Here is a 27,129-nt window from a genome sequence, read left to right on the forward strand (position 1 = left end):
TCTTAGATGCAACTGAGCAACACAGATGTCCCCCTTCCCCTGTTTTTGAATACGATCTGTGTTAAAGGCCTAGGGTCTTCATCAAAAGCAGCTCCTTCTGGAGGCAGGTGAGGACGGACCCCAACAGTGCAGTGGGAAGGGAGGCGAGGAGAGGAGAGAGGAGAAGGTGAAGACCTTGTGGAGCAGCTCCCAGCAAGGCTCTCAGCTGTCACTTGCAGGCAGAGAGCAGGCCCGCAGGCCCTCCGTCCACCTCAGCCCCAGTTTATCTATTTGTGTTCGGTTTATCTATTTGCGTTGGTCTCCCCTCCAGACACTTCATCACTGTCTGCTCACCAAACATCACGGACATTCCCTCCCTCGGAGGGCGTCCAGGAAACATCCTTTTCGGGGCCTCCTCATGGGAGAAGCCATGAGGCATCTCAGATTTGTGTGAGAACTGCACCTTCCACAGCCCTGTCTGCCCCATCTCCAGGGAGCACCCCAACTTTGGCTGAAGAATTCAGTTTCCGAATTGGAGCATCCCTGGGCTGGTAGACAGAGAACTGCCATAGTTGGATGGCTGCGCGACCTTGGCTGACACACTCTAAAGCCACCAAGCCTTAGTTTTCTCATCTGTATACAGGGGTTCAAAGCCATTTTGTCAGATTATTTGGGGGATGGGTGACAAAATAAATGTGATGTCCTGTGTGCAGTGCTGGGCACACTGGGTAGGTTTCTTCCCTCTCTGGAGCCAGGACATCTGGATTCCAATCCACACCCTGTAAGTTGTTTCACGTCCCCACACTCAAATTTCTCCTCATCAGAATGGAAGCTACTTCCCAGGTTTGTTTGAGGGTTAAACGCAATCACCTGTGTCAAACGCTCAGCGCACTGCCTGGCCCACAGCAGATGTTCTGGAGATGCCACTCAGTGTTAGGATTCCTTAATGAACACATACGGAGCCGTTGCAGGGTGCCAAACATCAGCAGCCGTAGTAAACCGAAGCCCCGCAAGCACCTGGTTACTCTTACTTAGAATAATCTAGATTTTCAGCAAGCATTTCTAGAAGATTCTCTAAAGGGGAGATGTTGCACAGACTGAGGTGAGTCAGAGCTCTCAACTCTGACATAACTGGGTTTGAATTCCAGCTGCACCACTTAATGTCTGACCATGAGCAAGGTACTCATCTTCTCCAAGTTTGCTTCCTTCTCTCTAGGAGGAGAAAAGGAACATTTATCTTGTGAAAATTCATCTCCCACTAATAATAAGAATAGTAAAAGCACCGTAGTGCTCATCCTGTGTCAGGCTCCTGGTGAAATGCTAGGTGGGTTATGTCATTTAATCCTTACACAACCCTGTGAGGAAGGTTCATCCTTACAGGGCAGAGGAGGACGCTGAGGCTCAGAGAGGCAAAGGCGCTTGTCCAAGGCGGCACAGCTGGTGAGGGGCAAAGCTGGGATTTTAACCCAAGCCTGTAAAAGCTCCATACACGTTGTGAGCATTTTGGAACGGGAGGCAAACCACATATAAGGGCCATCTCTCTTCCCTGAGCAAAAGTCCTCAGGGTCTGGCAGCTGAGGGCTATACCATGGCTCGTCAGTGCCCACAGGGCTCACTAGAGCCTGTATGTAGCCTGGGCTTGGGGAGAAGGCAGTGGAAGACCCCTGAATCCCTTAGATAAAGCGGAAGACTCAGTACCTTCCTACCACCTTCAGGGGGCTCAAAAGAGAAGTAACATGGGCTAGCAACAGTAGCAGCAGCAGCAGCGACACTGTCACTGTCACAAGTGCCACCCAGATGCTCTGGTTTGCATCGGAAGCTGTTTGCAGAGGATACTTTGCAGCCGGTCAGAATTCCCTCTGGCAGTCCCATGAAGACGTCAGCTTTAACAACAAGGAGGTTTGTGGGGCCTCAGTGGCTAAACGTCCTTGAGCAGGAGTCAGTCCACTTAGGTTAACGTCCTGGCATCAGAGTGGCATTGGGGATGTCGTGTCACCCCTCAGAGCATCGGTTTCCTCATCTGTAGAATGGGGATTACAATGGTACCTCTCTCTAGAGTCCTTGTGGGGAGTCTGTGAGATTGCAGAGATGCTCTCAACAACTGGTCTCTGCTGGGCCCCCAGCCTCGGCTCGGGACACACCCGGGGAGAGCCCAGGCGGCCGCAGCTCTGAGGGGGCTCCTGGAGCTGGAGGCTGGGCACACAGCCCCATCCCTGCTCAGACGGTCCCCACCCGCCCCCTCCAACAAAAGAACTTGAAACTGTAGGCATTAATAAAGGTGACCCCTCCCAGGGACCTCTCCTGGCGCCTACCCGGGGTTGGGTTTCCTCTCTGCTCTCATCACGCCCCCCTTCTTAGTCCCACTGCTTCGGAGGAACAAAAGTGTCCCAGCTGTGGCGGCCCAGACAGCAGATGCGAGCGCGCCCTGTTTAGCATACCGGATACTCACTGGCGCGCCCGGGAGCCCAGCGCCACCTTCCCCAGCCCCCGGGGCTCGGCGGGCCTTGCCTATCAGCACTGCGAGGGCAGACATTCCCTCGAGGGTCGTCCTCTCCCAGAGCGCTCCGCCTCCCTCCTGCCGCCTCCGTCTACACCCGCAGGAGGAAGGGGTGAATTTTTCCTGCTCGGGGAAAGAAGGCGGCCAAGGGTGCGCTGCGTTCCAGCTTCCAGGCCTTCCAGAGTGTCAGGGCGTCCTGGATAAATCCGTCCATCATTAGGGCTTGAAAGCAAGGCCAACATCGCAGGCAGCGGGCCTGCGCGGAAGCTGCGCGAGTCTGGACGCTTTGATTTGAGATTCTCCCTCCGGTTGAAGATTTGGCTTCTTTACATCGGAGGAGTAGGGCTCAGCACAAATCTAACGACCTCGAGGCGGGGGAGCTTTTCCAGGCTACGATCGATGGTCGGGTGGGGACATAGCCAGTCGGGCGGGCGGACTGGGCGTTTGAGTCCAAAGCGGGGTGAACTTCGGCCGGCCGCCTGCCTCTTCTGCTCCCCAACTTCCTCATTCGTGGAATGGGAGCACAGGGCTGTTCTGAAGGTTCAGTCGGATGGTGGAAGGCGCAAAAACCTCCGATCCAATATTCTGTTCAAATACGGTTTTTCTTCTCCCACCCTACCTCCTGCCCACACCAACTGGGAGCACACCAAAGGGGATTGATCACTAACTCATTACTCGCTAGCCGGTCGGACACTTCACGAACAACTTCGTGGGATCGTTTCAACTAAAGTGAGAGGCAGATTTGGGCACTGATCTCAGGGTAACAGCAGGACACTAGCCAGTCCAATCACATCAAGCCAGGCCCGGTTTCCGAGACGACTTCTCTCCGCGAACGTCTCGGTCTCTAGTGACCGCGGGAGAATTGAACACAGCGCCCTGTTCCTGCCCTTTCCTCCCACAGAGCAACACCTTTGATTTGACACCTGCATCATTAGTAGGCGTTTAATTAGATTTCTTACCCATTAATATATTTTAAAAAAATATTTCTACTCTCATAATAAATTGATAATCAGCTGCACCATAAGGCATGGGTTTTTACTTTGCCTAGGAGAGTCCTTAATGTCTGTGGAGCCCTCATTTTACAGATGCAGAAACCAAAGCGCAGAGAGTCAAAGCTACTTGCTCAGGGCCACACAGCGAGGGAGTGGCAAACTGAGCGCAGAAACCGTGCGGGTGGCGGCTGGGTGACATGAGGGAAAGCACTGACCATGTGGCATTTCCGCGGGGATTTTCCGAGAGTCTGAACCATAAAGAAGTAAGCGATTGGGTCTGGGCGTCGCTGAGAGGAGACGCTCATTACGGAGCGGACGCTTGCAAATGTGGGGGCCACGCGGCGACGGCGGATTTCGCACTAGGAAACCCGCCTTGGCTGTTGAGAAACCGGAGGAGGCAGAAGGCGGGCGCCTGCACCGCGCCGCTCTCGGGCCTTGGTCTGCATTTTAGTTGCGTTGAGGCCGAGGTTGGCATTTTGGCGAAGGTTCCCAGGCAGTTGCAACCTAGGCCCGGTCCTCGGCCCGGCCGTGTCCGCGGGAAGTTGGAGGCCACATTTCGAGGCCCCTAACCCGGAGCGCCTAGGCGCACCGCTTGCTGCAGCCGGCCCCGGCCGCCGAACCAGCACGGCTGGCGGCCCGATCGGCCGGGCAAGGCCGCATCTTTGGGCCGCAGGTCCGCGAGAAGCGCCGCAGGCCCCAGCTGCTCCCGGAACTGCCGAGGCGGGAAGGCGAAGGTTCTGGGCCCAGGGCCGCGGCGGGCTTCTTCCCGCGCCTGCACGGATGGCAAACGCGGGCTGGCGCGCCGGCCTGGAGGCGACAGCGGCGCTCGGAGCCCGGGTCCACCGCTCGAGCCAGAGCGGGAAGACCCTTCTGCCTCACTGAGACCCCTGGGCCTAGTGTCAGGGTGGCGGCAGGTGTCCCCTAGGCCACCTTCCCATCCCTCACCAGGCAAAGTCCCCCTTTCCTCCCAAATATTAGAGAGAGCGCTTGGTTTGGCGGGCGAGGGGAAGCGCGGGTCCGCCGCAGCCGTGCGACCCACAACTGATTTCCGAACTTCTCTGCGCCTTAGTTTTTCCACCTGCACAGTGGGGAGGGGCATCCACACGTCGCGGAGACCCGCGGTCACCGTAACCCACATACTGCGCGCACAGCTCCGGGTCCCCGGCCCGCGCGGTTCAGGGAGCTGCTGGAGGGCAGCCGTTCCCACTTTTGGGAAGCGAGCGGCCCGCCCCAGAGTTTCCCTTTCTCTCTCTTCCTGATCCGGCCAGTCCCCGTTGCATCCCCCCACCCCAGACTCTACTGGCTGCGGAGCCACTCGGGGAGAGCTGACTGCGGCCTAACTCATGGCCCCTGGGCGGGGCAGCCTCGCCCTTCTTTGCCGACGCCTCGGCCCAGGGCGCCCCGCCTGCGGGTGGAGCCCCGACCAGCGCGCCGGGCCGCGAAGCTGCCTCTTGCCTCCGGGTCCTGCATCTGTAAAATGGGCGCGACTTTAGAGACGCTCCAGCCGGGCTGGGGCAGGGCGGCGGGGCGAAGTCTCCAGCCCTCACGCGCCCGGAGGCGGGCTGCTTCCGGCCCTCAAACCGGCCCGCGGCGGGGCTGGGCGTGCACACTCACCCGCCGCCTCCGGAGCCTCGGCCGCTTCCCCGGGCCGAGGAGGGGCCTCACGCTGGGAGCGGACCGCGGAGGAGGCGCCCATGTGGGCCTTCCTGCCTACTCCAGCTTCCCTTTTCCCTAAGTTCAGGTTTAGAGGCGCATGCCGGTCCGGATATTTCCGCGCCCCGCTCTGCCGAGGGGGAACTGCGAGCGTGTCCCTTTCCCGGGCGTCCTGGGGCTGGTCCGGCGCAGCCACAGTGGAAACGGCGACCTCTGGGCTTTGCGTGTCAGGAGCAGGAGTTCCGGCACTAACCCCCTCGCCAGGCTCCCAATCGCCCCCACCCGCTGGGGGCGCCCACACTGCTGAGTGGGCGAGGGCGAGGGCGAGTCTCAACCCGCCCCACACAAGCAGGCTCAGCTCCCCAGCGGGAAGACTCGCCGCCCGTCCCGGGCTGGGCGAGGCTGGGGTGGGCCCAAGCGCTCAGAGGGGGCGAACGCCGCCGCGGTACCCGGTGGGGGAACCTGGCGCCCCCGCGGGCTGCAGCGAGACTGGGGCCCCGTCCTGGCGCCGGCCCGGGCGGGCCTCTAGCTCAGAGACCTTTTGCTCAAAGCCAGGCCCCAGAGAAAAAGAAAAAGACGCGATGTGTCCCTCTAAAGGCCCTAGAATCGAGGGTCACCCTGGAAAAACAAAAATAACAGAAAAACAAAAGCCACTAAGCCTTATTATGGAGAAACAGAACGAAAGTGAGGGCAATCGGAAAGCGACTTCAGTCCTCGAGGAAGGGACTGTTTGGCTAGCAAACGCCAAGAAGGCCGCTCTGGTTCTTAGGTGCTCCAGTCCCCAGCGGAAGGGCCAGCCTTTCCCATCCCGGTGACGGCGTTCGTCCGGCTGTTTCGCAGAGAAAGTAGAAGCATTTCAGGAAAACACGCACGGAAGAGACCCGAAGGTCTGAGTCACTGTAGCCCCTCTCTGGGGCGTCTCTAAGTCCCCAGACCCAGACCCAGACTCCGGCGGAGCAGGGCCGGGGTGAGGTGAAGTGAGGGCAGGGAGGCTGGGGGCTCCCGCCGAGTTTTAGACTCCCTCCCCTCCCGCCAGCCCTGCCGGCACAGGCCAGCCGCAGCCCGCCTGCAACGAAGGCGCCCCAACCCCCAGGCGCAGGGCGGCGCGCGGCCCGAGGAGGCAGCGGGGTGAGGCGGGGGCCGCACCCGGCCTCTGGGACAGCCTCGGAAGGACTGAGCCTCGGGGAGCTACTGGGAGACCGGCCTGGAGGAGAGAAGCGGGGAGAAGAGGAGAGAGACGGAGACAGAGAGAGGCAAAGAGATTCGGAGGGAGAGAAAGAGAAAAGAAAAAGCACAAAAATAGAGGAGGGAAGAAGGGGGGAGACAGAAAGAAACCTAGAGAGCCACAGAGGACCTGAGAGGCAGAAATGGAGAGAGGAAGCGGGGAGGACGAGAGGAAGAGAGGATGCGACAAAGAGTCAGAGAAACCAAAAGCAACGGAGAAGGAACTATATAGGGAAATTATACATAAACTATAAAACTGTAAAGAAAGGGAAAAAGATACAGTAACAGAGAGACCCGGGGTAACAAACAGAAGAAAAGAGAGAACACTGCAGAGAAAGAAATGGAGAGGCCAGAGGTAAGAAGTTTTTAAAAGACCGAAGGAAGAATGATAAAAGCGAAAAAAATCAAGGAGCGAGAGGAAAGCTGCACCGACGCTCCGAGTGTGTGTTTGTCATTGGAAGGGACCCCCGCTGCGAACCTTCCCGAACCTTCCAGCTTCTGAGCCGAGGTAAAGCTGGGTGGACCGGGCCCCGCCGCTTTCACACCTGGGCTCTGGGTTCCGGGCGTTCCGGGTGCCCTGCCCCCTCCTGTCCAGTGACGCTGCCGGGGCTGCGGTGACGTTACATGACGTCACACCCCACTTGTGGTCTCGCTCCGAAAGGGCGCGGGTGTCCCGGGGTCGGGCGCTGCGCTTGCTCCCCAGGCGCCGAGCGTTTGGAGACCCAGGACGCGCACGGCCCGCCCGTGGGGCACCTAGATGCCCTGAGCCAGCGAGGGGGCGGCCCCCGCGCCTCTGGGAGGCCTCCCTGGCAGGAGAGGGCCGACAGCCGGTGTGGGTGGCGGGGGACGAGGCGGGGGGAGGGCGGGTGCTCCGCGTTTTAAGAAGTTCGAGGTCACTGTGCCTCCCACCCCCTAGGTGGGTTTGACCTGACGGCCTAAGTGCCGGCCCAGGCGGGGCCTCTTCGCTCCCCGACTCTGCCTGGTGCTAGTCTGCGACCTCTGGGCCCCGAGTGCCCTTCCCACGTCCCCGCGTCCCGCGGGCACCCAGACTGCGGGCGGCCGGCTCGCACTGACCTGCGCCGCGCGTCCTCCGCGGGGCCCCGGGCCGGGGTTCGAGCTGAGGCGAGTACCGACGAGGCCGGGAGGGGCGGGCGCGCCCCGTACATCGCGGCGCCGCCTCCACCGCCGGAGGGGTGGGCGCAGGGCCGGGGGTCGCCGAGCATTATTGGAACGAAAACGAAATGAAAGCGGCGTTAAGTGAAATAGCTAACTTTTTTATTAAATAAAACGACTTAAATAAAAGGAACGGAAAAGGAGAGGAGTGGACCCAGCCTAAACGCAGGGTGCCCCAACCCCCGGCGCTTCCCCCAACCACCTGGTGGGCCGCCCCTCCTCCAGCGGCCCCTGCGGGGGAAGCAGGTGGCCTATTTCTAAAGAAAAAAAAGCCAAAACTTTTATTATTTACACGTTTGGGCAAAAGTACAAAGTATAATACAGGCGCCCGGCCCGGGGGTGCGGGCGAGGGGCGGAGAAACGTAAGGCGCTTTCTTTGTCAGGCCCGGGCCTGGGGCGGGACTGGGCGCGGGGCGGGGGCTTGGATTGTGCGGCCGCGCGGAGCCCGGGCCCAGCCCCCCTCCGCGGCCGGCGGGGATGCGGCCGCGCCCCGGGCCTACCCGAGCTTGGCGGCCCCTTCCCCTCTCGGCCTCGGTTCCCCCCAGCCCGGCTGGGGGTCCGGGGCGCCCCGCCGGGTGGGGGCGGCGATCCTTGGCGACGATGCGGGCTGGTGGCTCACACCAGAGAGGTGACGGCGGGGACCTTGGAGCTATCCTCCTCCCAGGGCTGCAGATTCTGCAGAGCAAAGAGCGACGAGTTGTGCAGACAGAGCGGGTCGGGCTGGATGGAGTCGTTGAGGCTCTTTTGGAAGGCGTCGTGCTGCAGCTGCAGCATGAGCCGGCTCGCCTGCTGCCGCTCCGCCTCCCGCTCCTCCGCCGTCTGCCGCCTGCACCGGAGGAGGGAGAGGGACAGCACCGTCAGGCACCCGGCACCGCGGGGTCGCCAGCGGGGCCCCAGCCCTCCAGGGAGCCGAGGCCAGCCGGGAGCCTCGGGGCGTGGAGCCCGTCTGCCTCCCGGCCCGCGCTGTGCGCCCGAGGCCCGCGCGTCCGGGGAGTGGGTTGGGATCGTTTGCTTATGTTGTGCGCCAGGCGGTCGCCAGGAGGGGACTCCGCCCGCCGCCCACCTGCACGCCCGGGTTTTGTGGCTTCGCCAACAACAAAGATTTATTTCTTTTGCGGGCTAACAAGGGCAAGGCGTATGAGTAACTGACTCGGGACTGCGGGCAGCCGTGTCGCTGGGGTCTGCGGGTGGGCAGGCTGGCTCTGCACTACCCGCGCGGCGTCCCAGGGCCCGGTCAGCCCGATCCAGTTCTCTCAGGCCCTGTCTCGAACCCCTCTCCCAGGACGAGATCGCTTCGCTGTGCACGGGTTGGATCAAAACAGGGATGGGATAAAAAAAGGGGCTGGAATAGGGATGGGCAGCTAGAAGGAGAACCCCAGCCCGCGCGGATTGCCGGAAATCCGAGAGGGCAAGCGGGAGGGGTAAGGAGAGCGCGAGATGCCCGGGGCGTGGGACGGGGGAAGTGAGAGGCAACTGAGCGAGCGCAGGAGACGGACCAAAACACGGAGAGAGTTGGAGAGGCGCACGAGAGCGACGCAGAGATGGGAATGGAGGAGAAGCCGAGGCTCGGGAGAGTGGGGGGAGAAACACAGGCCAGCAGGGAGGAGAAAAGGGAGGTAAAATCGGGGAAGCAGGGGGGCGGCGCAGCCCCGGGAGCACTGGTAGGGGGTAGCACAGGACGAGGAGAGCGCGAGGCAGCGGCGCGGGGCGGGTGCAGGGCGGGTGCTAGGAGGGCCGGGCCTTTCTCACCGCCACTTGGTCCTCCGGTTTTGGAACCAGGTCTTGACCTGCGCGTCCGTCATTTTGAGGGACTTGGCGAGCGCCGCCCTCTCGGCCGAGGCCAGGTACTTCTGGCGGTGGAAGCGCTTTTCCAGCTCGCAGATCTGCACCCGAGAAAAGGACGTGCGCGGCTTCTTACGCTTGGGCGGCGTCCGGTTCTGGTAGGGGTGGCCGATGCGCCGGGTCACGGTGAAGGGCGTGAGCGCCGCCGCCGCTGCGGAGACACACGAGGCCCCTTGAAGCCCAGCCCGGCTCACTGCCGTTCAGGCCCCATGCGGACCCCGTGCCGCCCGATGGGGCTCAGATTGCGCCGCTATTTCGTTGGTCCCGCGCGTCCCAGCGGCACCAAGCCGGTTGGGAGATGCCCCCCTCTTCCCCTGGCTTCCCCCGGGCACAGGCTTATTTCCCCGAAACTCGCTCGCTGATTTTCCTCCCCCCTGCGGTTGCCCGGGGACCTGGGCGCTGAGGCCTCTGCCGCCTTTGGGCCTCTGGAATCGTTTCCCGGAGTGCAGCACAGAGGACGCGGCGCCTCTGGCCCCGGGAGGGCCGAGGCCCGGCGCCTGTTCGCCCGCCCTGCTCACCTGTGAAACGATCTTTCACGAAGCGGCGGCTGCTCTCCATCCAGGGGAAATTGAGGCCGCCCAGGCTGGAGACCGTGGGCACGGAGGGCATGGCGGGCAGCGCGCTAGGCAAAGGCGGCGGCACGGCCCCGGGCAGCGGCCTGTGCGCTGGCACCCGGATCACGCCAGCGGGCGCCAGGCTTAGGTTGACACTGTAAGATCCCGCGTCCTCGAAGGGCGCGCCGAGGCCGGCAAAGGAGGCGGGTAAAGATGGGTAAGTGGCGCCCGGACGGCCCCCGGGGGGCCCTCCCAGGTAGCTGGCGCCGTCGGGGCCCCGCGGGGCTGGTGCACTGTCCTGGTCCGGGCTGTTGAGGATCTGGTCGATGCCGAAGCTGATGGGTTCGTGCGGGTGCGGGGTCTGCGCGCTGGCGGGCGCCTCCATCCTGGGCGGGCGGAAGGGCTGGGCTGGGCTGGGCGGGGAGGCGGCTGGGTCCCCGTTACGGCGCAGCCATGGAGCGCCCGGCGCCTCTCGTCGCACTGAAACTTTGCCAAGAGTGCGCGGGCCCGACAGGCTCTGTGTCATCTTTCTTGAACCGAACCTGGAGTTTCCGCTGCTAATTCCTCTCCCGCCGCAGCCATTGGCTGCGATCAACAAGCCTCTCTCCTCCCATTGGCTCCCGGCTTTCAATAAAGGCCTAATTCATGGAAATAGGAGCTTAGGGACTGTTCCAAGGTGACATCATTTTAACAAACGAACAATAGGTCAAATTTATTAGCCAGGATAATGGGCGGCGGATATTAGCGCCCGAACCGCAGCCTCCCAAACCCGAAATCTAACGAAGCTGCAATTAGCAGACGCTCCCCGCTCCTCCGGGCCGGGCCCGCTTTCCGGCCGCCGCGCGGCGCGGGCAGGGCGTTCTGCTGGTGAAATTGTCCTTTGCTGAGGGGGTTTTCGTTTTCTTCCAAATATTTTCATCTGAGCAAAACCCAAACCATATGAATCCTTCCAATTACGATGGAGCTGCAACCCCGGAGCGACCCTGCGGAATCCGCGGAAGCGCCTTGGAGACTCCACCGCCGGGGGAGCAACGAAAGGGGCGCACCACGGGGCGCAAGCTCCGCGCTCCCTGCGCGCGGGGCGAGGGCAGCCCCGTGGCGTGCGCCGTGCCCGCGAGGACACCGACCCGCGTGGGGAGAATTCGCTACCGCCCGGGCTTCGGCCCCGGCGTCGCGGCCACTTTGGAGACGCTCCCTGGCTCCCTCCAGGCGGACGAGGCGTGACTCGCAGGTGCCCACGCGTGCCAGGCCTGGCCGGGCTAGGGACCTGGGGTCGCCCCGTGGCGAGTAGGGATCCTGCCCCTCGAAGTTCGTTGCAGGATAGACGGAAGTGTGGTCGCGCGTAGAGACCCGCCCGCGGCGCGGCAGGTGTGGGGACCTGGAGTTCCCGAGGGGCAAGGGCGGGGCGGCTCATACTTAGAGCAAATAGCGGGATTTCCTTAGGTAATGGGAGCAGCGAGCCCCTCCCGCTGCAGTCCAGCCAGGGCGCTGGGACCACTCCCTGCTCTGCTCGCACCCTCGGGGGCTGGCCAGGCTGGCCGAGCGAGGGGCACCGTGGACAGGACCGCACGCGGGGCGGTCACCCCCCGCGCCAGCCTCAGTCATCTCCCCTGGGGGAAACGTACAGAATCGTTTTCTACACGCTAATTCTAAACTCGTTGGGTGAGAACTGACTCCTGCACCCCTGGCCAGGCCTCTCCCTCGCGCTCGCTGTCTTGCAGACGTGGTGAGAGCTCAGCTGTGCGGTTGGCCAGAAATGTGTTCAAATTTGGGTCAGTCACTTTCTAGCTGAGTGACCTTGAGCCAGGGACTCCGTATCTTTAGGCTTTGCTTTTCTTATGTGTAAAATGGGCAATGCGTGCGCTGCGGGATTGTCCGTCGTGAGTCGTGCATAATGTACTGAGGGCGCAGGATTTGGGGCCTGGCGCATGGTAGGCGTTGAGCGGCTGCGGCTGCGGCTGCCCTCCCACCCCACTCCCAAGGGTGATGGTTGAGATATTATTCTGACGATTCTTGTTTATTTGTTTGCAGTTTTATTGTGGAGGCTCAATGTCTTGGAGAGAAAGATGTATTTGTCTGCCCCGGGGGTCAGTCTCAGAGGACCCGGAAGGGCGAGAGGCCGCAGGATGGGGATTCTTCCTAATAATCTGTTCCCAACAACCGAGAGGCCTCAGAATTTGCAGTCTTAAGGCCTAGGTCCCTGAGTTAGGTCACCGGCCCCGTGTGACCTTGGGCAAGTTGCTGGCCCTTGGGGGGAACCTCAGTGTTGAGTGGGGAGGATGAGGCCACAGGGCAGCGAGGGGTGAGGAGCGCAGGGTGCCCGGGGCGTGGGCAGGCCCTGCTCGGCTCCCTCCAGGGGACAAGAACCTTTAGACGGAGTAGACGCCATTGCTCTGGTGCTGGGCGCTCCCGCTTCTATTTCAGGCTCTGCCATGGGTGCTCCGGGGGTGTTGGATCCTTCATTGGCCCTCCTGGAGCCTCGTTTTGTTTTCCTTATTTGTAAAACAGAAAAGGTAATAGCTACCCCCAGGATGGCTGTGAGAAGTAAATGAGGTAAGGTCTGTGGAAGCGCCTGTGAGAAACGCTGGCAGTTACATAATACAACTTTAAGGACAACAGAAGAGCTCCTGTGGGTTGAGAACGTGTGCTCGCCAGGCGGGGGGGTGGGCACTTGTTTGTTCCTCACAACCACCCTGCGATGAAGGGGCCCCATTTACCTGATGAGGGAACTGAGGCTCAGAGAGTTCACAGGACCCCCAGGCAGACGCCGGGGCTGGCCCCGCCTCTCCACCAGCTCCAGTTTCCCTCTGGGTTCCAGAGCCCTGGATTCCAGGCCTGTTCTTGCTGCTTCCTGGCTCTGTTAAATTGGAATCACAAGACCCACCCCACACAAGTATGTGGGTACAGAGTTAGGGGAAGTTGTGGGTGGTGTGGCCAACATTGCTCCCAGGGCATGGTGAGCGGCCCCATGTTTAAGGATTGGATTCCTACCTCTGCTTACCAGCTGCGGGCTCAGGGAATTATTTGTCCTCCTTGTCTAGTAAAGCACCAGTACAAGGCCACGAGATTAAATGAGCTGGTCCAGGGGAGAGCCGTCAGCACAGCGCCTGGCATGGATGAGGGCTTGCCTCACCCACCGGCCCGGCTGCCTGAGATCCCTGTTCCTTAGTCATGTGGCAGTGGCGCTTTGGGCCACTGATCACAAACCCCATTTTCCGTCCGATCCAGGCAGTCCGATCCAGGCAGAACAGCGCTGTCAGGCAGCTCAGGAAGGGGAGTAAATGGAGTAGGTAGCAGTCCCTGGAATGGTGAGTGCTTCTCAAACTGTGTTCCCGGACCAGCATCACCTGGGAATTTGTCAGGAACGCAGACTCTCGGAGCCTAGCCCAGACCGAATCAGAAACTCTGGGGTGGGGCTCAGCAATGTGTTTAACAAGCCCCCCCAGGTGGTTCTGATGCACACTCAAATTTGCAAGCCAGTCCCCAGAACATTGTCCATTTCATCCAGGTTTTCAAATTCATTGTTATAACATTGTGGGAAGATTCTCTCATAACTGGAAACTTTCATGTGAATCTGAGCTAACATCTGCTCTTCATGCTCAGCGTTACTCAGTTGTGCCTTCTCTTGATCATGTCTGCCAAAGGTTTGTTTATTTTATTGGTCTTAAAGAAAATACTTTTATTTCATTATCCTCTTATTTATGTCATCTCTTTCAGGAATGCTTTTATTTTTATCAATTAATTTCTGCTTTGTTTATTGAGGTGAAAATTTATTTTTGTCAATCTTTGTTTTTTTGTGAATACATCTAAGGCCATAAATTTACCTCTGGGCACTTCTTTGACCAAATATGTTTTGATGTGTATTTGCTGTTCCTAAGATTATAATTTTTTCTGTCCCTTCTTACCTGCTGTCAGTTGAACAATGACAGGGAGAGACACACACAGAGAAAGAGAGGTTAGAAAATGAGATGTCTAAGAACTGGGGAGCTGGGCCCAGGACTCCTGAGCCCAGAAAGACTTCCAGTGAATCACCCACTCTTCCCCATGGAGAAGCTGGGAGGAGAGGTGGAGCTGGTGGAAGCCATGCTGGGAGGGGGCTTCGGGATGACAGGTGGGATGTTGGAATTTCCAACGGTCCATGTGCAGGAGGCCCACGTTCGTTTAGGCTCACCCTGCCTCAGACTTCCTGTGTGAATTAGGACTCAATTCCCCTGTTTGTAAAATAGGGCAGAGATTTAATCAGGGCTTTTAAACATACTTGAGTCAGCAACCTAGTGTGAAAGATTGACACTATTATGGACTGTTTCCACGGACAGAGGCAAACACGGAACTCGGCGCATACACCACATCACAGGTTGCTCCCCTGCCTACCCGCCATTCTTGCTTCACACACCCTGGTTAGGGGTCTCTGGGGGCCCTTCCAGTTCTCATGGATGGAAGGCTCTACAGACATCTGCCTGAATTTATTCACCTATTCATTTACTTAACAAATATTTACTAAGCACCTACTCGAATTTTCTGGACCATGTCTTAACTTTGGGCCTCATTTTCCCTATCTGACAGTGGGAATAATGCAGTTGAGCTCTTCATCACTGCCTCCCGCACTGGGGAGGGCTAGGGAAGAACCTTCCTGAGGAGGTCTGCAAGGGCCCAAGGCTCTGCCAGCCAGAGGAAGGCAAAGGCCGCCGGGTGCTGCATGCTGCTTGGGAGCCCCACCACAGCTCATGAGACTTAAAGGGCAGCTGGCTTCGGGGAGTGAAGCCCCTTGCCCAGGGGCATGCATTTGGCAAGGGCTGGAGTTGGGATCTGAACCCAGGACTGTCTTGATTACAAAGCCCATGTTTTTCTCTTTACCTCATCCCCCCATTTCTGCTCTGGGAGCAGGTAGTAAGGATTCGAAGTCACAGGACGGAGTGGGAAGAGGAATTAGTGGAGGGTCTGGGTGGAGGAGCCCAGGAGTGGGGGTGAGGGCTGGCCATGGTGGGGCTCACTTCTGTCTCCTCCTCACCGCATCCCAGGCCTGGGAGTTCTTCCAGGTCAGAACGGGTGTTGGCGGCATTCGTGTCCCTACCTTGGGGCCAGGTCCAGGGCCTGACCCACTGGCGGATCATCATCAAGAGTTTGTGGTATTAAACTGAACAGTATACAGCAAGGTCAGCCGAGGGGAGAAGGAAGGGGGTCAAAAGCACATCCAGGAATTTGCGTGTTCTCAGTTCACCATTCACATCCCCTGGCTCTTCCCATGGCTGGTGCCTTTGCGTCCTTTACGACCCAGGTCAGCATGGCCTGTCTGCCCATCCTCCAAAGCAGCCCCCTCCCCTGGCACTCTCTATCCCTGTTCATTTTCCTCATTGCATTTGTTGCCTTCAGAACCAATCTAATTTATTATCCTGCTCACCAGCTAGCTCTCTAAGGACAGAGACTTTGTCTCATTCACTGTTTTATCTGTGGTGTAGGTGAATGAATGAATGAATGAACGATTTCCAGGATCCTTGTGCTGAGTCAGACCCAGGCCGTGGCCTTGAGAGCCTGGCAGGGAGGCTGGCAGCAGCAGGAGGAAGGTGGCACAGGGCTGGGGGTCAGACGGGACGGAGTGAGACAGGAAGGGGGAGCGGAGGAGAGCTTCCTTTCCCCGTGGGTGGGGGCGGTGGAGGATGCAGAGGGCTGGGCAGGAGGGGCTGTGTGCAGTGTGGCAGGGATTGGTCAGTGCGCGAAGGCTCCTGGGGAGCAAGGGCAGGCCCTGAGGGCAAGCACACACGCAGGTGGGGAGTGGGGGTTTCTCAGGTGCCTCCAGATCTGAGCTCATGCCCTGGCTCTTTCCTTCTGCCCATCAGCCATTTTTCCCATTTTGTGTTCTACAACTTTCCTCTCTTCCTGACAGATTTCTCTACTAAATTTGACTACGTTTCAACACTTTTGTTGGGCAAATTACATTAAGATGGATGTTGCAGGTACCCTTTATGGTTTATTTATCGTGATACTGTTGGTATCTCACGCTTATAAATAACTTATGTTATAGCTTTTGTTTGTGGAAATGTAACTTACATATTTTATTACGCTTTCTGTAAACCTCAAAAAGAATCTTGTCAAGGAAGCGCTCTTATCAGCAATCCAAACTATGGGACGTAAAAACCGACACTAACATTATTTTTTAATATGCCAAGGAGGCAGGTTACTCTTGCTGTAGTTTGAAAGGTTTGCTGTCATCATAAACTTGCACCTCAATAAAACATTAAAAAGTCTCAAGCATGATTTTATAAAGTTGAGGGAGGAGGATGAATCGGTGGCAGAACCCATAGATCCCCCACACAAGGGGCTCAGGGACGGCCGGGCCTTTGGGAGGGCCTGGCTCCATCTGGGGGTCCCACAGGGTTCCGTACCCACCTCCTCCCCCACAATCCCCAAAGCCGAGCTGTGAAGGACCGAGCGTAACGGATCACAGTGGAAAAGAGACATGAGTTTTGGAGTCAGGCTGACAGATTTTGAATCCTGGCCTGTCCACTTTTTAGCTGTGTGGCCTTGGGTCAGTCTTTTAGTCTGTTTTCGCATCTCTAAAATGGAGACCATAATACTTACTTGACATTCTTATTGGGAAGCATTAAGTTGAAACGATAGCAATTTGCATTGCTTAGTGGGTGCTCAGTAAAGGATAGTGGTTCTAATTATTTAATGTTCGTCTTGCAACTTTTCTTCCTTTCTCCTCGAGCCTGCTCCAGTCTTCAGGCGCTCTTCTCCCTCCTCACCCTTAGGGGCTGAGTCCTCTCAAATGCTCCCTCCCCCACACTGCAGGCCGGGCAGCCATCTAGGAAGGTTCCCATGTGCAGATCTCTCACTTTCCCCAGTTTCTCTCACCAAACCTCGCCTGTTCTTTGTTCTCATGCTCAGCTCTCTGGGCTAGTTAACTAATTTAGTCACTGATCTCAGCCAATGGCTACAGGCCAGGCCAGTTTTGCATGTTGGAAGGGGCCTCCAGTACCATAACCCAAAGGCACTTCTAGGTTGGCAGGGCCAATAGAAGGGAGTCTGGGGGCCAAGAGGGCCTTTCTGGACTGCTCGGATCACTACACGGCACAGGGACCTTGCGCTCCCACACCCCCCAGCCTAGAGAAGCCTGATTGGAAAGCACAGAAAAACAGAATCATGTAGAACACAAGCAGGATCCAGCTCTCTCAGGTCAGGTTCTTAAGTCAGTGTAGCAGGCAAAAATTGAGCAAAGTCAAAACACCTTCAAACTGTTTCTTGCTTGAGTATCAGCTGAGCAGTTGGCTTGACTTAGTGCCCTACGCTGCATCAGAAGGATGAGGTGTGCCAGCAGTGGCCGGCACTGCCCATCTCACCCTCACTCCAGGCCATAAGCTTGTTAAGCGGCAGGCCCCGTGAAACTGCGCGACTATTTATTTTTTCTTGTTGCTGGATGTAAGTTGGATACACTGTGATCTGATTAGAATATATAATAGATCCAGCTAGTTCTCTTTTGTGTAGGCTCCATAAGTTTGGGTGTGCCCTTGAATGCTTGTTTTATCCTTGGGATAGGATGTCCCTCCAGAGAACTCCCCCATGGGCCTCCAGGTTTTCCCCAGGGGTTCCCACTATCCCTTACCAAGGTAGACTCTGGCAGGCTCGGCAGGGGGAAGAGTTCCAAATCAGGCTCCCATGGGCTGGAGGATGAGTATGCAGTATAATGTGCTCCTGAAACATTCTCACTTCCCCAGCTTCCCCACTCCCTTTTGGTCCCTCAGAGGGCACGGAATGGAACTTAGCCCTCCAACAGAAATCAGCATTCCTTTCCAGGTTTCAAGAGAGAGAGCTGCAGCCAAACTCAGCCTCTCTAGCGAGGGCAAGATAAGAGGGTCGTGGCAGTAGTTCTGAAAATGGCTCCTGACGATCCCTGCTTCCTGGGACCCAGGGCCCTCTGGAGTCTCTCCCCTTGGGTGTGGGCTGGTCCTTGTGGTTTACTTCTAATGAGCGGAACACAGCAGAAGGGATGGGATGCCTCTTCTGAGACGAGGCTGTAAGAGGCCGTGACTTCCAGATGGCTGCACTCTGGCTCTTCTCTTTTGCTTGCTCTGATGAAGCAAGATGCCATGTCGTGAGCTGCCTGATGAAGAGGCCCATTTGGCAAGGAACGGAGGCTCTCAGTCCACCAACCCATGAGGAAGTGCCTCCAGCTAACCAGCACGAGTGATCCTAGAAAGCAGATCCTTGCCCGGTTGAGCCTTGTGATGATCTCAGCCCCAGCCAACAGCCTGACTGCAACCTGGGAGACCCTGAAGCAGAGGACCCTGCTACGGATTCCTGACCCACAGGACTGTGAGATCACCAGTGTTGTTCTAAGCCACTACATTTTGGGGCAATTTCGTATGTAGCAATAGAGTTTTGGAAAACAAATAGAAATGGATGTAAATATTAACTGGTTTCAACTCACCATTCTCATATATAGGTCTTCCTTGGGAGAGACCAGGAATTCCTTTGAGGTGAGAGAGATCTGGGTTCAAATCCTGCCTGTGTGACCTGTGTAAGCTATGTACCTACCACCTTTGAGCCTTAGTTTCCTCTTCTGAAAAGTGGGAATGATGCTGTCTACCTTCATAGGGCTGTCGTGAGGACTAAGAGAGAAAACACATGTAAAGGGCATGACAGATGCTCAAAAAATGTTTGCTGAGTCTGTTTTCCAGCCTGTGTGTGCTGCCTCACAGTGTGCTCTGTAAATCCAGCACCACGAGCAGGTGTGACAAGTTCTCCTCTGAGAGCAGCTCGCCAAGGCCAAGGCTGACAAGCCTTCCCCAGTGGGTGTGAAACCACGGGGCGGCCTCTGCCAGTGCGGCAAAGACAGGCAGGTGCGCACTGTCATTTTCTCGTGAGCGTCGTAATGCAAGTGACCTGGTGCGTTCAGGTCCCAGGCTTTTATAGGAATACCATTTTATGGTATTTTCTCTCTCTTCTTTTAAAGATTGGCACCTGAGCTAACATTTGTTGCCAATCTTTTTTCTTCTTCCTCTTCTCCTCCCCAAAGCCCCCCAATACCTAGTTGTATATTCTAGTTGTGAGTGCCTCTGGTTCTGCTATGTGGGACGGCCCCTCAGCGTGGCCTGACGAATGGTGCCATGTCCATGCCCAGGATTTGAACCGGCGAAACCCTGGGCCGCCAAAGTGGAGCGTGTGAACTTAACCACTCAGCCATGAGGCCAGCCTCGAGGTCCCAGGCTTTTGTAGAGGAAACAGTGCCCAAATGGGAGAGGCCTCTAGGAAGCATTTCTGTGGGGTAAATGCACAGTAATAAGCTCCTGAGAAACACAAATTCTCAAGTCCGACTTCTCCAAACAGTTATGTTTTATAACGTTCAGAATTTGCCTGCTCAAGGAAAATATATTTCTCACTGCTAATGAAATATAGTGTAAGGCTAAGGCTTACTTATCCATTAAATGCCAGAAGCAACCTGATCTATAACACATTTTTCTCTGATTTCCTAGGTTTGCACATGGAAGACAAATATTTTGAGATAAAATTGGGTAATTTTGCTTTTATGTAACAAGCTTGTTGCAAAACTCAACTATCAAGAAAGGTTTCAAGAACCAGCAGTCTGAGAAACAAGGTTATAACAGGAGTCTGTGGATTTACTTCTTCAACAGTAAGGCCAACCTTGCATATCTTATCAGAGACAAAGGGCACAATATTTCTTACAAGCCTGAACCATGAAGACAGAGCAATGAGATACAAAAGCCATCTGACAGTGGCAATCTCAAATGAATAGCCTAGTTACAGCCTATCACCAACAGTAAGGGCCTCCTTCATGTCCTGGGTTTGGGTTAAGTTGCTATCCCTGCCCCTAATAAGAGTTCTTTTGGAGCAATGGAAATTAAGACGTTCCTCATCCTCTGAAAATCTGAACTTTGGCACCGAGAAATATTTTGGGTAGCCCAAGAAGGCAGAGCTGCTTCAAATATATATTTTAATTAGACTCCTTCAGCTTCTCTTAAAAATTAAATGGAGGCAGAAGGACCGGGTGCTCACACCACCCAGAACTTCTTGCTGGGGCTACTGACTCCTTCTGAAGAAATCTCTCTGCAGGCAGTATGCACAGCTTAATTCTTCTAGACTGAACCACTGCAGATTTATGCCAGTGAAGAGCAAACGTTGTTTGTAAGTCATTTAATTGTGTTACTGTCTCTCAACTTTATCAGATGCTGCTGAGGCAGACAAGGCTGTGTGCAGTCCTGTGAGATGCTTCGGAGAGCTCCCAGGCTCATTGTAAATGCCCACAGCTCAGAGTCCCCAGTGCTGCTTCTTCCAGACTCATAACAAACTACTAATTTAATGGTTTCAAATGGTATTTGTCTCAATCCAGGATCCATGTTGAAGGCTGCATCTCCAACAAATTCACAAGTGTGACTGCAGAATCATTAACTAGCACACACTTAGGTGCTAACCTAGTTTATTATGTTCTTTGGTTAAATATTGTCTCTACGCTCTTTCAGAGCATTATAAGAACAAAGATGATGATATTTTATACAAAGACTGAAAACACATCTTTTGCTTTTTCAGAGCAAAGACTGAATTTACATTGTTTGTGCACTATTATAAATTCTTATAATTAGGCTAGACTTATAAAAAGGTAGGGCTTTTGCTGTTGTTTGTTTCTTTGTTTTGAAAAACAGATTCCCCTGGGCTAGCCAACATCACTGTGTTGGGACCTAGACCTACAAGAGTCTCCTGATAAAGGCTGCTCGGCACATGATCAGAGAAGTCGGGTCAGCTCATCATGTCCAGACTGCATGGTTCGGTGCTGCCATCACTGCGCAAGGCCTCTGCGACATCTCTTCTGAAGACAGACAGGTTCTGGGTGAACCTGTGGAAAGAGGAAGAAAGGGCGAGGGCAGTGGCAAGGCCGAGGATACATGAACCTCTAGATGGTAAAGCCACTGTGGAGTTCAGGACCTTGGAGAGGGCCCTCTATCCTGGCTGAGCTCCTTCCTCCCACTTTCACTGCCACCAGCACCTCTTCTCTCCTTCCCCTTCCGGAAAACAAGGGTTACCAAAAAATACACTCTGAACATTTTGAGGGACGCATTTTGTGGTTATACTATTTAAAAATATTTTTAAAAGTCAAATTACACATAGATGGTAAGGAATATAAAGAAAAGAACTGAGGCTTATGTGCCAGGCACTGGGTTGAGTATACATATAAATTCATTTAATCATCATAAATCTTCCCCAAAGTAGGTATTAGTATCCTCATTTTGCAGATGGGGAAATTAAACTTAGTGGTTAAAAAAGAAGGGGCACTGGGTTAGTTAGCGTCCAAATCCTGGCTCCACCACATCTTAGTTGGGTGATCTCGGACGAGTACTTAGCCTCTTGTCTTGGTGCCCAATATGAGCAGCTACCTTACAAGACTGTGGGAAGTGAGAATTTATTAAGTCAAGTGAAACCTTGCCTGCAAGTGCTCAGCATCATGCCTGGTACATGGAAAACACTCAGTCCTTGCTGGCTAGTACTGTCTTTAAGGCAGCAGGCTGTCTGTCTGACACTCCCAGAGCCGCTCGGCTCCACTAGGGAGGTGGTACTCAAATTCCTGCGCCTCAGGAGTTGCAGTTCCCCCTAATGCATCTCAGACTTCCTCATTCATTAAGTCTCTTCTCCTGCTGGCTTTGCAGGTCCCCTTTCTGCCTGACAGAGGATCTTGGCATGGAACAAGCAGTCAAGGGAACATGTCCTGAGTCCATCCAACTCGGCCTTGTATTACCAAAGCCCATGCTGGTGACTCCATGAAACACTGTGGCTACTGGGATGACTGATGATGTGCATTCAAATGGTACAGCATTTGAGTGCTACCACTTTTCAATAAAAGGATGGTGCAGCAGGTAGTTTTTTCCCCTGAAAATAGTTTCTTTCTCCATTACTCATTATTGTCTGTCTCCTCCACTAGAAACTCCATGAGGGCAAAAACCTTCAACAATTAGTTCATCAGTGGTATCCACAACGCCTGGGCAGATTCTCAATAAAATTTTGTCAACTAAATGAATGAATGAATTCAGGCATAGCTGATCAGTCTGGGCTCCTCTCATTTAGATCTCATTGGCAACTTACCTGTCTCTGTTCTTGTAAAACCAGCCACTCTTAAAGGTCAGGCAGAGGAAGGAACTAATATTTACTCTGGGCCATATGGTACATGCTTTACGACATTCTGTCATTGAAACATCACAACCAATTATCATCATTTCCATTTTACTGGTGAGAAAAGAGGATCAGAGAAGTTGACTGCCTTACTCACTGCCACACAGCCTATAAAGGGCAGAGATAAAATTTAAATTGGAGTCCATCTGACTTCAAAGCCTATGCTTATTCAAATGCCAGCAAGCCTTTCCATGTCCTTAGTAGCAGAACTGAACTTTCTCTTTGGTGAGGAAGACTGGCTCTGAGCTAACATCTGTGCCAATCTTCCTCTATTTTATATGTGGTACGCCTCCACAGCATGGCTTGATGAGTGGTGTGTAGGTCTGTGCCTAGGATCTGAACCTGCAAACCCAGGCCACTGAAGTGGAGCATGCCAACTTAGCCACTACACCACTGGGCCGGCCCCAGAGCCTTCCTTCTTTTGACCTTTTCAATTAGTTATTTTTCATACCTCTCCTGTTGGATTATAAAGTGCTTAAGGGCAAAGGCTGCATTTTATTCATCTCTGCATCCTTGTATAGTACCTAGCATGATGCTTTTAAGAAAGCAAATACCCAGTCATATTTATTGGATGGAATTAAACCGAGTCTAGGTTTTCAAGGTGTAATAGAAAAGCCACATCAATCTGTGAGCTGTGTTAAGCATAATCCAGTTATTTTCCACAAACCTGGAATGTCTACCTCCCCTAGAGATGCTGGGTCTACGGAGCATCGCTTACCTGTCTCTGTTCTTGACGGACAGGTTCTGCTCCACCCCTTCCATCAGGTTCCTGAAGCACTGGGCAAGGAGCTCCTGCCTGGGGAGAGGCTGGCTGTTTATCAGACTTGCTCTCAGTTCACTGAAATACTATTGGGAGAGAGAACAAGGGTCAGAGCTCTGACTCCAAAACTGGGCCTGAAGAAGGCTGTGGGGCAGGGGCCAGACCAGCTCCCATCTGCTTAGGGCTCCTGACTCTCAGAGGAGCTTTTTTTTTTTTTCAGGTCCACTATGAAGTTTAAGCCTTTTGAGAAAATTAAAGCAAGAGAGACACGCCTAGGTATAAATTGCATTATCCCTTCTCAAAAAAGTCTCTTGCTATAATTGTTCTCTTGTCACTGAACAATTTAGGCTGATGGAGCCCTCACCTCTGTGGGGGACCGAGCACATGAGGGTCTTCCTGACTCTCATCCCCGCTAGTCACAGAAAGGCTGAAGGAGGAAGGGCCTCTCAGGCTGAGGGGAAGAACTTAACTAAAAAATGTCCAGGGAGCTCTTCGGGTGACTGAAGGCAAGGCCCAGGGCCCCTCAGGCTTCCCCACTCTTCCATGGGTTTGGTGAGTCACTCCTCAAACGACTCCAGGCTTTGTTCCAAGTCCCTGTCCTCCTGGGTCAGGTGGGTCTGCTCTGCTGAGTTGGGGTACTGGAGGGGCTTGTTTAGTTCTGGGAGAGATTTCTGGTACTAAGAAAAATACCTGTCACACCCGGTCACAGAGAACTGCACAGCCCCTTTTCCTCTGCTGTGGTCTGTGGGCTTTTATACAAACATAAGCTGTTTATGCTAAACACAGCTCCTAATCGTCAGAAACAGCCTAATTTCAGCACAAAGACAACATTTTGCCAGTTATGTGTTTATTCTTCCAAGCCCAAACAGCTTGACATTTAATTTCTATCATACATTAAAACAGCTCACATCAAAAACACACATAATTAATATGCAGTCAGACTAATACTTAAATACTATGTATCAGAGGCATTATACTTAAACCACAGTGTCTTCCTGAACAAGATTGGGAATGCACAAAACTACTTATTTTTCCCTTTTATAATGATGCAGTGACTCACACCAAATAGAAAATTATTAGTTTTTCATCCCAAACCATGAAATATTGCTTCCATCAGTAAAGTATAATATTGTGATGTCATAAGCTTTTTCTAAACACTGAATTTGCCCTTATTCCCTCTCAATCATTTTAAAAGAACTGCTCTCTTTTATAGAGCTTGGATTTAAATCACAATCACACCGAGGGAAGATGAATGACAGTGCGACTGAATGTGGCTAAAATTGGATACTTCAGCACAGGTGAATGATGAGACAGCTCTTCTCTGTTTGATATATTTTCTTCTTCTATTAGTTTCCTTCCAAGGCTGGGATTTCAGTTTGAATTTTAATGTATGCGGCTGCCTCTAATCTCACTGTCTTTTTCCCCAGTACTATCTTATTGTATAGACAATTCATTCTCCCGAGCAGTAATGCACTGTTCCTACTGACTGCTGGGCAGACAGGAGTGGGTTCAAGAGGAAGCTGCAGAGCCTGGGAGGCAGCCCAGAGTGGCAAGTGCACTTAAGGACTGGAGACTTGTGCCCCCGGATGAAGGGTGCTGGCTCTGTGTTTGGCCCTGAGGGCTGTCACTACCAGCTGGGGCAGTGGGGATCCCAGATAGAAAAGGAGGCCAAGGAAGGAGCAAGAAAGGTTGTTGCTTAGAACCCCCCTGGAAGAGGGGGAGAGGAGAGAGGGTGAACTTGAAGCGCTGCTGAGCAAAACACCTGTCCAGTGCAAGGGGGCTCTGTGTTCCAGAAGAGCTAGTCCTGAGGCGTCTGCTTAACTGAAGATCTGAGGCCTTTGGGAAAGGGCCCTCTGAGGGAATATGGCCTCGCCCCAGCGTGCACAAGGTTCCACTCAAGCTCAGTTGGTTCCTCTGTCCTTTGTCGTCACAGCTTGGGCTGGTGTATGGCTTCTCCGCCCTCCCAGTGACCGCCTCCTGTGGATCTTCCTGCAATCACACTCACCTTCTCATTGAGCAGGATGAGCCCCAGGAGAGGCCTTGATACTGACCACTGGTTCCGACAGTCTTCAAAGACAATGGTGTTCATGAGGACAGACATCATCTGGAAGACAGAGTCACAGGAAGACACTGATGCCTTGGCTCAGAGACCCCCCCAATCCTAGGTCTTTTAGGTGCTCACCTTCTAGAAGCCCCCACATCTTGCCAACAGCCGTGAAGGCTCTTCCTGAACAAACAGCTTTGACTTTGGAAACCTATAATGCTGCTTGTAAGAACTCTTGGAAAAGGCTCTCAGCTTCCTGGGGAAGAGTTTCCACCACCAGAAGCCTTGGTGAGAACCTTCTGGGTGGCACAAGTCAGAGGTCACAGTGCCAAGAGGATGAGTCCTGCCTCTCAGCCCTGATATGCTTTCCTCAATGCTAGGTCACCAGGCAAAAGCCCAGCTCACCCTCCCTTCTGCCTCTCATTTCACCAAAGACATCAAGTTATGGAGGGGAAACATCTCTCCAGGAGCCCTCTCAGAGGGAAGAATGGGACACATTCCGTGTAACCTGGGAATGTCATGTTCCTGCTGGCTCAGGCTGTTAAAGGCTTCTCATTCGTTCTTCATTCACCAATTCACTCACTTCTTACTCACTTCACTCTTACATATTCACTCATCCATTCTACTAAAATTCAAAGTCTACAAGACACCTAGAGAAGGTAAGAGAACACAAGCATCTACCACAACCTCTGTCCTTGAGGAGCTAGAAGCTTCCTAAGGCAGACCACCCACCAGAGAGATAACAGGAAATAGGGCTGGGCAAAGTGCTGTGGGCATGCAGTGGAGGGAAGGATGCCTCTGCATCCTTGAGAAGTCCGGGAAGACTCTACCAAGAAGGTAAGGTTTAAGGAATTCATCATAAATATGTTCTAAGCAGAGAAAGCAGCAAAAAAGGAGGTTGGGAATGAACACAGTAGGTTCTGCAATGGTAGGGAACTCAGTGTGGCAGGAGAGAAGAGAGTGGGGCAAGAAGCAAGACCCCAGTGCCAGGCTGGAAGGCCATGCTGCAGAATCTGAACTTCATCCTGATGGCAGTGGGAGCCAGTGATGGGCCTGCAGCAAGAAGAGGCATGCTCAGACTTTCACTTGAGGAAGACCCTCTGGGGACATGTAGAACGAGCGCTGTATGGTGACATTAACGAAGGGCGGCCAGAGGCGAGGCTGCCGCAATGGCCAGGGAGCCACGGTGAAGCTTCCACAGTCTACGTGGGGCTAATGACACAGTTTCTGCTTTTGGACTCTACCTCCCACCTCTAGCCCTTCTGTGTCCACAGCTTCGAAGCTCCTTTCCCCCAAGGAGGGCTGGGGAAATGGCGATTATGTGGCAAAGGTTACCACACACACCATCCCTGACTGGGCTTGACATTTGGTTTTGTCCTCTGGCATTTTTGCAATCCAATTTTTGAAATTCAGCTGTGATCTCAGGCAAGTTACTGAACCTCTCCCTCTGTGTCTCAGTTTCATTAGTTATAAAAAGGGAAATAATAATCCAGCACAAGGAAGCTCTGAGAATCAAATGAGATGGTGGATATAAAAAGTACTACAAAGAGTAAAAACTGCTATAAACATTTAAGGTATATAATAACAACAGTAATGAGCTTCTTTGTAGCTCTAAACATCTGCCATCCTGTACATCATCATCGTAACAGGCTGGTTGCAAATGAAATCTGCCGATTCCATATTTACTGTATGTCCAGTATCTCTGGGGAGAGGCTAAGGCTTAAGCCTGGCATGTTGAACATCATTTGCGGATCACATGTTGCCATGTACAATCTAACAAGCCACCCAAAGTCATGGAGCCACAAATTAAATTGACAAGCAAAACTAACAGATCCATGGAGACAGTCTAAAATATTATGAGCTTCACAATCTGAAGGCAGAATGGATATTTTAATGGAAAAGATTAAAGTTACAGGCACCAAACTCCTCTAGTAACTGACAAAGCATCCTGAAGTGATGTGCCAATTACTTTATACGGTTCTCCCGTGGATTCATTTGTCTGAATGCATGTATTTATGTCTGTAATAAGTAAGGGGATGTTTGAATAAAATACTTTTGTAAAAATAAAGTTGGCTAAAATGGATGATTTCTTTTTCTTTTTTACTCTTTCGTAAAAGTGAAAATTAGTGAGCAAATCTGCTCAAATGGTATTGATGGGGCAGCTCATTTTTGGAGTTCTTTTTTCTAATAATCCTAAAGTGTATGGGGGAAACAGCTCAACCAATGTGGCAAATTCC

General features: G+C 54.0%; 2 protein-coding genes across 10 annotated transcripts in view; both read right to left on the bottom strand.

Annotated features, from left to right (window-relative positions):
- Window positions 1-7,621: 7,621 nt before the first annotated feature.
- On the bottom strand, window positions 7,622-10,426 carry TLX3 (T cell leukemia homeobox 3). The gene is made up of 3 exons (XM_014850912.3): window positions 9,879-10,426; window positions 9,268-9,511; window positions 7,622-8,344 (listed from the first exon to the last, which is right to left on the bottom strand). The coding sequence occupies exons 1-3, from the start codon at window positions 10,297-10,299 to the stop codon at window positions 8,134-8,136; spliced, it is 876 nt and encodes a 291-aa protein (XP_014706398.1). The 5' UTR covers window positions 10,300-10,426; the 3' UTR covers window positions 7,622-8,133.
- A 9,083-nt stretch (window positions 10,427-19,509) lies between these two features.
- Window positions 19,510-27,129, bottom strand: part of RANBP17 (RAN binding protein 17) — a 335,940-nt gene continuing 328,320 nt past the window's right edge. For 5 of the 9 annotated variants that reach the window (XR_011505729.1, XM_044777678.2, XM_044777676.2 and 2 more), the window contains 3 exons: window positions 24,854-24,952; window positions 22,807-22,934; window positions 19,510-20,760 (listed from right to left, as the gene is read on the bottom strand). Coding sequence is in view for 6 of the 9 variants with exons in the window: in XM_044777678.2 (XP_044633613.1) it covers window positions 20,664-20,760; window positions 22,807-22,934; window positions 24,854-24,952 (324 nt within the window). In the remaining 3 variants the exon portion in view is untranslated. Of the gene's footprint in view, window positions 20,761-22,041; window positions 22,197-22,806; window positions 22,935-24,853; window positions 24,953-27,129 lie in introns of those variants that run through there. The other 4 variants (XR_011505728.1, XR_011505727.1, XM_070517098.1 and 1 more) reach the window with 4 other exon arrangements.

The sequence above is a fragment of the Equus asinus genome, chromosome 9 (assembly GCF_041296235.1).
Source record: "Equus asinus isolate D_3611 breed Donkey chromosome 9, EquAss-T2T_v2, whole genome shotgun sequence".
Lineage (NCBI taxonomy): Eukaryota > Metazoa > Chordata > Mammalia > Perissodactyla > Equidae > Equus > Equus asinus.